At 41.9% G+C, this 12,292-nt stretch overlaps 1 protein-coding gene across 1 annotated transcript in view; it reads right to left on the bottom strand.

Annotated features, from left to right (window-relative positions):
• ANO2 (anoctamin 2) overlaps positions 1-9,601 on the bottom strand; it is a 373,482-nt gene extending 363,881 nt beyond the window's left edge. Inside the window, exon 1 of the mRNA XM_073621286.1 lies at positions 9,366-9,601. Within this exon, the coding sequence (XP_073477387.1) occupies positions 9,366-9,528 (163 nt within the window). The 5' untranslated portion in view covers positions 9,529-9,601. The remainder of the gene's footprint in view (positions 1-9,365) is intronic.
• Between the last annotated feature and the right edge of the window lie 2,691 nt (positions 9,602-12,292).

Below are 12,292 nucleotides of genomic sequence, written 5' to 3'. Positions count from 1 at the left end.
CTCCAGCGTCCAGATGTGAAAACAGCTACTGAGTGTCCTCTCCTTACACAGAATTTAGTTTGCATTTCATTCTAGTAACAAACCCATCTACACAACCAAATATTTTTCATACAAGTAGGCCCTAAAAAATGTAGGAAAATGCATATGGCCTAAACAATGGTGATTTAGAGGCCGAAAGAAAAATGTTTGATACGAACGAATAATGGGCCCATGAACATTAAAGTTGCCATTTTAAACTGTACAACAATTAAGAAAAGCACATGGAGCAGCACGAACGTAATAAAGACAAAAAGAATAGGAACACAGCACAACTACTTACTTTTTTGCAGCAATCTCCGGATCTTTCGGTACTGCTCGGGCTCTCTTAATTTCAGGTCCGACCACCGCTTCCTGAGCTGATCTTTCGATCGTCGTACCCCGAAATTCCGGTGCAGACTTTTGACCACTTTTACAATGATCTTGGCCTTTCTGATATTGGGGTTGGGGTAAGGCCCATACTTTCCATCATAGTCGTACTTCAGGATGTCGACCATCTCCAACATCTCCCCAAAGGACATATTTGTGGCCTTAAATCTTCTCCTTCTGGATCCGGATGTGTCTGGATCCGGGCTTTCCTCCTCCTCCTCCTCGTTCCTGTAATTAGCACCTGCTGTGTATCCGCCATGTGCTCTTCCCTCACTGCGCAGAATCAAAAGGGGCGGGGAATAGACTAAAAAGAACGTCAGGGGCAGGCGGAGTTACACGCATGCGCAGTGTGTATAAAGCGTACCACACATGCGTATTACGTACGATCTGTGAGCGGAGGAAGGAGCATTGGAGGCGCCGATCGTAAGAACGAAGGTAAGAGACATACTTGTGCCTATACTGCTTCTACATTGAGGCCTATATTGTAACAAGATTAGGAGAGTTTGGCCTGACATTAGGGTTTGTCTTGTGTTGTGTCTTGCAGTGAAAATGGATATCTTTCAAGATACTGACTTCATGGCAATATGCATTGACATGTTCAGGGAGCTACCTTGTCTGTGGGAGATCAACCACCCACATTATAGGAACCAAACAAAGAGGAAGGCAGCGCTGGATCAATTGTTGGAAATTGTGAAGCAGGTGATCCCCACGGCAGACATCACATATTTGAAGATCCTAATTGGTGGCCTGAGGAGCACATATGTAAGGGAGTGCCAGAAAATCCAGGATTCGAGGAGATCCGGAGCAGCAGATGACATCTATGTCCCCAGTATGTGGTACTATGACAGGCTGCATTTTCTGGCAGGTCAGACTGAACCCAGGCCATCACTCTCCAGTCTTCCTTCCACGCTTCCTTCCCCCCCAGCTGAGGCTTCTGACGCCCAACCTGGGCCTTCCAGGCAACAACATGTGGAGGAGCCCAGATTGAGCTAGGTATAGCATTCCTCTAAATATTTCAGGTTGTCCAATCAATGATGCTAACTAGATGTTAGTTGGGAGTACTAATTTATGATTGTGATTGATGATGCAAAAACTAAAACCATGTCCCTTTTTCATACACAGGGAAGTCTCAGCCAGGAGGTGGCCGGGCCGAGCAGGCTGCCTGATCTGCAGGTCCCTCCCCTACACCTGGAAAGAGAAAGTGGCAGGTGGAGGAGTGCCCTAGAGGAGGCTGCCATAGGCCTCTTTTGGAAGGCTACAGAGGCCCTGGGAGCACCACACACCGTGGAGGATGACTTCGCTGCCATCATTGCCTGTAAAGTGCAAAGGATGGAGGAGGGACAACAACTCATGTGTGAGTCCTTAATGTTGGAGGCTCTCAATAAGGGTTTGAGGGCCTAAATAACATCTGATACACACCTTTGTGACCTCACATTATACTTGCCTATGTGTGTTTTTACTTCCAAAAGGACAGTTTGTTTGTGAGGATTCAGGTACATTTCAAATATACAATGTGAAATTAACAAGGGACACCAACACCAAACAATCTCCTTGAGCTTCAATAATAAAAGCTATCGATGGTGTTGTGGTAACTTGACACACAAAACACACACAAAAATATTCTGGAGTAAAACTAAAAATAACATTAAACAAAGGTCAGCCTTTGAAAAAATACAAACATAAAATCTAAAATAAAAATGGCTTTAAATAAAAAAAAATTTTAAAAAAATATTTATGTCAGATGTGACAAATAACAATATATTCAGGTAATCCCAATAAAAAATAAATAAATTAGTTTGTAAGAAGTGTGTGTGAATATGAGCAGCAAAACTACTTAATTCTTCTCACATTATAAAGAAGAAGAGAGTGCGCTGTATTAAACCATTTTTAACATTGCAGCGTGACGAAAGTGCTGTATCCATTGCGAACGCTAATTTTACCAGACTGAGCTGTTCCGTGTCGGAATTTCTTCTGAGCATGCGTGGCACTTTGTGCGTCGGAACAGGCCACACACGGTTGGAATTGACGCGATCGGATTTTGTTGTCGGAAAATTTTATAGCCTGCTCTCAAACTTTGTGTGTTGGAAAATCCGATGGAAAATGTCCGATGGAGCCCACACACGGTCGGAATTTCCGACAACACACTCCGATCGGACATTTTCCATCTGAAAATCCGACCGTGTGTACGGGGCATTACTGTGAAAAAACCTTTACATATTTGGAGATGAAATCTTTTTTCCTCTAGACGTAAAGAGTGCCCCCTTGTCCTCTGTGATGACCTTAAAGTGAATAGCTCAACACCAATTTCACTATATGGACTACTTATGTATTTGTACATGTTGATCATATCCCCCTTAATCTCCTCTTCTCAAGAGAGAATAAATCCAGTTCCCCCATTTGTACTCCCCCTAGCATGTATGATGCATGCATATTCTTAACCCCCCAAGTGCATTACTTTACATTTATCAACATTAGACCTCATTTGCCACACAGTTGCCCAATTAAACAGTGCATTGAGGTCGGCTTGTAAGTTCTGTAAGGACGTTATTCCACTGCAGAGCTTGGTGTCATCTGCAAACACTGAAATTATACTTCTAATCCCAGACCCTATATCATTTATAAAGATACTAAAAAGTAAGGGTCCCAACACTGAACCTTGGGGTACCCCACTGATAACCTTAGACCATCCAGAATAAGAATCATTAACCGCTACTCTCTGGATTCAGTTTTTAGCCAGTTTTCTATCCATTTACAAGCTTAATTTTCCAAGCCTGTAGACTTTACCTTACACATTAGCCGTGTGTGGGGAACTGTGTCAAACGCTTTTGCAAAATCCAAGTATACCACGTCCACAGCCACCCCTCTGTCCAAGGTTTTACTTACCTCTTCATAAAAAGAAATCAGGTTTGTTTGACAACTTCTGTCTTTCATGAATCCATGCTGTCTCATCTATGTGATCTTTTATTAAACTCTCCAGTATCTTCCCGACTATAGAAGTTAAACTAACAGGTCTATAGTTACTTGGTAAAGACTTTGATCCCTTTTTAAATATGGACACCACATTGGTCCTATGCCGATCCAGTTGGTACAATTCCAGTCATTAACAAGTCCCTAAAAATTTGAAACAATGGCTTTGAAATGGCAGAGCTAAATTCTTTTAGGATCCATGGGTGGATACCATCTGGTCCAGGTGCTTTATCCACCTTTATTTGGTCTAAATATTACTGGACCATATCACTTTTGAGCCATTGTGGATCATTTGGGGCTGTGTCAATAAAATCCCCATTATGGACATGAGCTCCCCATGCTCCTTTGTATACACAGAGCTGAATAAAGTATTTAATAAATTTGCCTTCTCTTTGTCCCTAGTCACCCACTCTAGATTATTTTGTAAAGGTCCTACATCCTCAGACCTGACCTTTTTACTGTTACTATATTTGAAGACATTTTTGGAGTTTGTCCTGATACCTTTTGCAATCTGTCGTACATTTTGAATTTTTGTGTCCTTGATTTCCTTTTTACGTAGTCTGTTATATTCTTTATCACATTTAAACGATGATAGCGTTCCTTCAATTTTATATTTTTTAAAAGATCTTTTCCTATTATTTCTAGCTTTTTTAATTTTGGCTGTGAGCCACATAGGTTTTATTTTTAGCCTTTAAAACTTATTGCCCACGGGACACACCATGTAACACACCTAAAACAACACAAACAACCCAGCAGCTTGCAGGAAGACCTATATATAGAGTCCTTAAAAAATAATCATAAAAAAAATGAATAAAAATTATTTCAACCCAAAAATATATACATTCTCATTCACCAGGTATTGTTCGTCATATGTATTCACAAATAACTCTCTAAAGTATTAGACCACACTGTTCCAGAGGTCTTTGTAACCTATAGTTGTTAAATTCAACACCATAGTCCACAGTACAGCAAACTGAGCAAGACTCCTTTAATATAAAACTATCACCAATGTCACCCTACGAGAAACAAGGCTTACCAGAAGGATGGACTCCAGTTGCTAGAGGTCATAAATCACTGTTGTATGGTACTGTTCCCATACCAGGATATAGGAGCTCCAACCAGAGGCGTAGCTTGAAGCTTGTGAGCCCCGATGCAAAAGTTGACCTGGCCCCCCCCCCCACTACTTCCAACGTGCGTGCAGATACATTCACCGCACGCCAAGATACTCAAAGTGGCTTAAGAGTTTTGAGTTCCCAGAGTTCCTCTTTACATCAGAGGACAGGGATTACCGCTGGAGAATCAGAGGACAGGGACCCCTAGCAAGTCACTTGGCAGAGCTCCTTTCCCATCCCAGCACTGTATACAGCCCCCCCACACACACACACACACTACACAGGGCTGAAATCACATTCCTTTACACACAGTCCGTCAGTCTTCACAGGGTGTATCTGGCTTTTATGTTGCCCTTCTGACCTGTGAAATTCTCTGGTCGGAATGGCAGTGTAGTTGCAGTAGGCAGATACACCCTATGCAGATCATGGCTAACTGGCTGTGTTGTGGAATGTGATTTCAGCCCTGTGGAGGAGGAACAGTATAGAGTGCTGTAATGGCGAAGGAGCTCAGCAGCCGGACATAGCATGCAGGGTGGAGGGGGTGGTCAGGGGGCTTGGGGGGGGCAACTTAGATCTGGGAGGGCAAAGCCATGTGACACAAAACCTGGAGCCTGCAGCCCTTCAGGGGCCCCCCGAGGAGGTGTTAAGGGATTTATTTTTGCAACTTCTGAAGGTTTCCCTGAACCCTGTCTGGAGGTGTGTGTCTTTTCCCTATTTGTCAGGGAAGTGGGGTAAGTAGATATCCCCGGGTGGGGGAGTACAGAGAATCCCAGCTGGTGACTAGAAGACACTGAGTAGTGTCATACCTCACCAGTGACATTGGTCCCATCATGGCTACAGGATGGCACTCTCCTCCTCTTGCCTTGCTGAGCTCGGTTACCATTCCATGTTGCCAGCACACAGCACAGACACTTCCCCATCCTGGGCTGTTCTCACCTCGTGCTCCTCTCCATTCAGGAAATGGCCCACAGCTTCTCCCCAGCCAATGAGGAGAGGGTGTGGACTGTGGAATGCAAAGTAGAAGCCCAGTACTGGAGCGTGGATGTGGGGCCCTAGGGCAGATCGGAGCTGGATTTTATGGAGGATATGATAATATGACAGGGAGGCTGCAGGGGCCCCCTGGAGCTAGGGGCGGGGTTGCGATTGTGACCCCTGCAACCACTTATGCTACGCCGATGGCTCCAACTACTCAAGGAATCATCACATAAAAAGGATGATATAAATATTACCAGAAAAATCAAAAAAATCTCCAATGGTGAAGACTGTACAAGTTAATTTATTAAAATTGATTAAAATCAATAAATATGTATTGAAAATGCCAAACATATAATCATATAAAATGATCAGTTTTTATTTATTCACGTAAAATCTTTATCCCAAAAGGAAGAAAATCTGTTAGCTGTAACTGATTAGAAAGTGTGAGCTGGAGTTTGGTTTCAATTTGTTAGTGTATTTAAATCTGCTAGTACATTTTACTCTCCCCTTCCCCTCAGACTGACAATGCTGCTGTCTGCTGTGCCTCCTGTGCAGCTTCATTCAAAATGGAGGTATACTAACACAGGAGGTGTGTTAGGTGTGTAACTGGCCAGATCACCAAGAGAAAACAGAGAGAGAAAAAAACTTAAAAATGAAAACTGATGCAGCCACCACATCTAATGTTTGGTCAGTTTCAATATATTATTTTTTTATTATGGGTTTAACCACCTCAATACAGGGCACTTTCACGCCCTTCCTGCCCAAGCCATTTTTCAGTTTTCAGCGCTGTCGCACTTTGAATGACAATTGCGCGGTCATGTTATACTGCACCCCAATGAAATTTTTATCATTTTTTCCCCACAAATAGAGGTTTCTTTTGGTGGTATTTGATCACCTCTGCGGTTTTATATTTATTGCGCTATAAACACAATATTTTTTACTTTTTGCTATTATAAATACCCATTTTTTTTTTTTTTTTTAAACAAATTTTTTCCTCAGTTTAGGCCGATATGTATTCTTCCACACATTTTTAAATCGCGATAAGCGTATATTGATTGGTTTGCGCAAAAGTTATAGCGTCTACAAAATAGGGGATAGATTTATAGCATTTTTATTTATTTATTTATGTTTTACTAGTAATGGCGGCGATCTGCGATTTTTATTGTGACTGCGATATTGAGGCAGACATATCGGACACTTTTGACACATTTTTGGGACCATTCACATTTATACAGCGATCCGTGCTATAAAAATGCATTGATTACTGTGTAAATGTGACTGGCAGGGAAGGGGTTAACACTAGGGGGCGATCGAGGGGTTAATGTGTGTCCTAGGGAGGTGATTCTAACTGTGGGGGGAGGGGACTGACTGGAGGAGGTGACCGATCGGTGTCCCTATGTACAAGGGACACACCATCGGTCTCCTCTCTGACAGGACGTGGATTTGTGTTTACATACACAGATCCACAGTCCTGCTCTGTTACCCGGCAATCGCGGGTGCCCGGCGGACATCGCAGCCGCCGGGCACAGGTCCCGAGCGACGCAGCGGGCACGCGCGCGTGCCCCCTAGTGGCTCAGGAGGGCGATCACGTCATATGACGTCCGCCCAGAACAAAAGCTGCCTCGTCCCGCCATCATATGACGGTGGGCGGTAGCTTAGTGGTTAATAACGCTTTAAGTTAAAGCTGAACTCCAGGCACACAGCTAAATAGACAGAAAAAATCCATATAAAGAGGGCTTCTTTTTTTTTATTATTCAGGCCTTCCAGTCCTGAGATTTACACTGTTCTGTTACCCGGCACAGCCCTGTCTAGGGGAGTAGGGGACCTGATTTTCCTATACTGCAATTAAGCAACACTTATGCTGCGTACACGCGATTGCACATTCCGACAACAAAATCCATCGGATTTTTTCCGAGGGATGTTGGCTCAAACTTGTCTTGCATACACACGGTCACACAAAGTTGGTCGGAAATTCCGAACATCAAGAACGCGGTGACGTACAACACGTACGACGAGCTGAGAAAAATGAAGTTCAATAGCCAGTGCTGCTCTTCTGCTTGATTCCGAGCATGCGTGGCACTTTGTGCTTTGGAATTGTGTACACACGATCGGAATTTACGACAACGGATTTTGTTGTTGGAAAATTTGAGAACCAGATCTCAAATTTTGTGCGAAGGAAATTCTGATCGAAACTGTCCGATGGAGCCTACACACGGTCGGAATTTCCGACAAAGAGCTCCCATCGAACATTTTCTGTTGGAAAATCCGTCCGTGTGTACGTGGCATTACAGGTCTTGTCCCTCCCCCAGCCTGAGATTTGACAAAAGGAGAAGCAGGCTGATGATCTCATCTGTCACTCTGCTCTTTCATCTTAACAGCATGTTCTTTGCACTACAGCACAGCTGACTGACTCCTTATATTTCTTCTCCTCCCTTCAGTCTTTGCTCTGCTGTACAGGGGATGCACAAGACTGACACAAGGCTACAATGGGAAGCAATAAAAAACAACCTTTAATAAAATGCAATCATTTTTTTTTCTTGACTCACTTGAGTAGTAAGGGCTTTTGTAAATGTAAAGATCAGCCTTTAAAATGCTTTTTACCCCAGAGGAACCCCTAAAATAATTTTTGGGTCTGATAAAACCAATTTATTGCAGGTCACTGGGAAAAATGCCCTTTAAATTGGTGTCCATTGGGAAATATTCCCCTTGTGCAGTGATGGTCAGAATGCCATCCTTGAAGACAGCTAAAAAGGTCATTGCCTTCATGCAGCCTGCACTGCCAAGTGGCATTGACCCTGGAACTTTTCAGGTACCATCTAATGAGAGGTACATTACCCACAGCTTAAGGAACCCCTTAAAAAAAAACTCTGGAGGAACCTTAGTGTCCCTGCATAAGAATGATATAAATAGTTATTAGAGTTTAGGGGTGTTACTGGGGTAACTGACTAGGAGAAAAGATATTCAGGCACGTCTCACATACTTACATACAGCATAGTCTGTAGTTCACTAATTATACATGATATATATCTTTTGTCTATTTTTATTTTTGTTTTTTTTGTGATATTTATTTAAATTAAACCCACAGCATAACAGCTTATTTTTTTCTAAGGTTTTAAAGCAATTTTTTTATATAAATGTCTTTATACCGTAATTTGAACTGAAATTTAATCTCTTTTATGAAGCAATACCACTAACAGCTTTAAAACAATTCTTTCTACTAGGAGACACAACCATAACATTATCCTCAGCCATTGTAAGCACATACAAATATCCGTCCCCATTAATTATGAAAGAAACAGCCTTTTATTAACCACCTGCTGTCGAAAACATCTTGGTTTAAATCTGCTTATTATCTCTTTTCCATGGATTGGTATTTATTAAGTTATAACTTTAAGGTAAAAATCACACTTGGTCAAAAATTCCTTTATTCTTTTTGCATTTTCAGTTTTGGTTTTCGGGAAACCTGTCAATTAATCTGCAGAATGTTTTTATGTGTTTGCAGAGCATTTTCTACAGTACCATGAAGATTATATTGTGTTTAAAATAAACATAGTCATTGAGCATGATCCCAGAAATATTAAGCCCGTTCATATAAAATATTATTTTGACACATTAAAAAGTATTAAAAAAATTAAATAATAATTAAAAAAAGTGTTTGCAGCAAGACTAAAGGAAATAAGCATTTTACAGTGTGATCTCCACCTTCAGAGCCTTAGTAAACCAGAAACATATTTTCTACTTGTTGCACCTGCTGCAGTATTCCAAGGAGATATCATTTGTTTGATCGACAAGCAACAGTTATAAAACCTTCTCATCAGGAAGGATCTCTAGAGGTATCTTCTACAAAGGAAAAAAAAAAAAAAAAAAAAACACGTATAATCAATACTTTAGAAAGGATAAACTCACCAGTTAGTTGTGCAGGGGGAGCTTCCATATTGCTTGAAGGGATTTGCAGGTTTGAAGTGGAGACAAAGCTAATAGGATGATGGGGATGTGCTGTTACTGTGTACAATCTGCTCCTGCTCCTAACCCGTCTTAATTTTCCAATGGTGCTGACTGCTAATTCCATCCGAGCTTGAATCTCATTTAGGCAAACAGCGAGTAGAACTAATTAGCCAGGCCTTCTGCTACGTAATCAACAACATGGAACAATAACAGTAAAAAGAAAAAAAAAAAGAAAAGACCACTGACATAAAAAAATAGCACTTATGGCACCTATTGATAATCAGGAGTAAACCATGTTTTGAAGGCTTGACCATAAAGGAGAACAATTGTCAGACATCACATAAAAAGCCATTCCATAGGCAAAAATACACAAAATGAAAATAGGATGGAAAATCCAAAGGAAAAAGTAATCCAATAAGCATGAATGCTCAATTCCTGCTCCCTGTATGCTAGGGTATTGTTGATTTGAGAACAATGCTCTTCGCAATTCATAAGAGAGTATCTACTATAGAGTATGAAGACAGAAGCCTTTTAAGGCGCAGGTTTTTTTTTTTTTTTTAATCTCAGGTTACACTTGGTATACAAAGACGCATACCTGTTTTAAATATTAAACGGCTTACCTTGTAATCACCTGTTCATTCAGGGCTGATGAAACCATTCTATTCTTAAGCACAGGAAAAATCAACTTAGGGTTGGCCATCCAAAATACTTTGATTGCAGCCTTTGAAAGCTTTTATTATTTTGGCCTGGAGAACTGATTAAAGCACATCTGTCATCAGGCCATGGACATTAAAGCATTTTCATATTTTTAACTAGCAGAAAATGTGCTATAAATCTAACCCACCTTTTCTTTTCTTTTCTGTTAAAAAAAAACTAACCCACACTAGCTGCAGGAACTGTAGAGCAATTCATTTTTAAAATGTGCAGCTGAAGCAAAGAACTTATTCAAGTCAACCCCTCAGGAGCTAAGCCTAGTCTGCCCCCCACCTCATGAGCAGCAATTCAACAGCCTTCTAAACTCTAATTTGAAAGCACAGAGCAGGAGCTCTGGGTGAAAAAGATTGGGGCATCTGAGCTGCTGAGTCACTTTTGGGAGAGAAGAGCAGGGGGAGCTGAGCAGCAGAGAGAATGACTTGAACTACTTGATTGTGCTGTAACCTTTGAAAATATATTGCTTACAGTGCTTGCAGCTACAGAGGTCATAAGGCTTCTTTTCAAGCATAGTCTTGCTTAATATAAAGGTTATTATTGCTTGATATAAATGTTTATAACCTGATCACTGTTTCGCTTTATAGCGTAGTTCCACTTTTGCAGTCTAGTTTGAGAAACCCCCACAATATGTTTGCTAGATATGTGTGGTTAGTTTCCTTCCGAAATTGAAATTCAAACTTTAAAAAAAAAACTTAAAATGTTTGGGGCCTCCCCTAAAATCCACACTAGACTCTTATCTGAGCATGCAGCCCAGCAGGTCAGGAAAGGGGGGTGATGAGTGAGCGACCCCCCTCCTGAACCATACCAGGCCATATACCCACAACACGGGAGCCCCCCCATCCCAAAGCACCTTGTCCCCATATTGAAGGTGACTAGGGTCTCTTCCTCACAACCCTGGGTGGTGGTTGTGGGGATCTACAGGCGGGGGCTTATCTGAATCTGGAATCTAGACTGACATCTCTGGTTCCCACTGATGGTAAATAAACTGGGTACCGGAGCTGTCTGTAGGCAGGTGCCTAGCGACATAAACTCATTTCTGATGCATGAAGAGCAATCTCATTTCTTGGACCAGAGGCTTGCAGCCAACGATCACCCACACTACAGACACATTCAGTCCTTGGCATTGAAGATCTCTTGCTGGTTTAAAACGTGACCAGCCTGTATTTTTGGCGAGTTCAATTTAGTGAGAGTGCTGATGGATTCACATCGGGTGTCACACAGTGTTGGAAACGCACAATTGTGGAGTCATATTTCTATGGACACAACACCGCATTGGAATATTCTGGGACTCTTTTTAAATATATATTTAAAGACTACACTGTCCAGTTTTCTTTTAGGACACTTTTTTGAATTTGATAAGTATTGCACTATAGCACTTTAAATTTCCGGGACTGTTTTTTTTGCACAGAATTTTTTTTTTTGCACTGATTATATGTTTTTAAAGCTGCTTATACAAAGTGTTTGTAAACCTAAAAAAAATAAAAGAAAGGTCCTGTTCCTTTAAGGCATGAATAACAACAGTGCTTGTGCTGTGCAATTCTTCTCTTCCTAACTGGTAATAAACCTGGCTGATCCTTCCAGTTCCTGAGTCCCCCTGCCTCTGCTGACCACGATAATCATGGCTGCTGAGCCCAGACTACCATGGTCAGTTTACGTGCCTCATCATCCGCAGCCCTGCTCTCTCCTCTGACAATCTCTCCCCCCCCCCCCCCCCCGTCATCGTGAGATCATTTTCCTCCTCGCCCCTCCTGCCTCTATTCAGCTGCATACTGCAACACATAAGAAAGGACTCCCATGCAGATATGCTGCCATTAATGAAAGTGTGTTTGTTAGAATTGAATAGGGGAAATGTATTTTCTGACACTGCAGCCCTGCGATCACATGATTCCCCTGTGCTGGCCAGCCTCGCTCTATGGAGGGAAGCAGGAGGAGCGGAGATTACCCTGTGACACCAGCCAGCCAGCAGAGAGGAATCTCGGCTCCTCCCACTTCCCTGCAAAGATCAAGACTGGCCAGCACAGGGGGATCACGTGATTGCACAGCTGCAGTGTCAGAAAATGTATTTCCCCTGTTCATTTTTAGCAAACACTTACACTTTCATTAATGCAACAAAAAAGGATTTGCCCTTGGGACTTTAAATGAGGTGGGCACCATTTGGCCAAAAAGCATCATTACAG

This window comes from Aquarana catesbeiana, linkage group LG03, assembly GCF_042186555.1.
Source record: "Aquarana catesbeiana isolate 2022-GZ linkage group LG03, ASM4218655v1, whole genome shotgun sequence".
Taxonomy (NCBI): domain Eukaryota; kingdom Metazoa; phylum Chordata; class Amphibia; order Anura; family Ranidae; genus Aquarana; species Aquarana catesbeiana.
The sequence above is the reverse complement of the archived record's forward strand: the minus strand, read 5'-3'. Positions and strand labels throughout refer to the sequence as shown.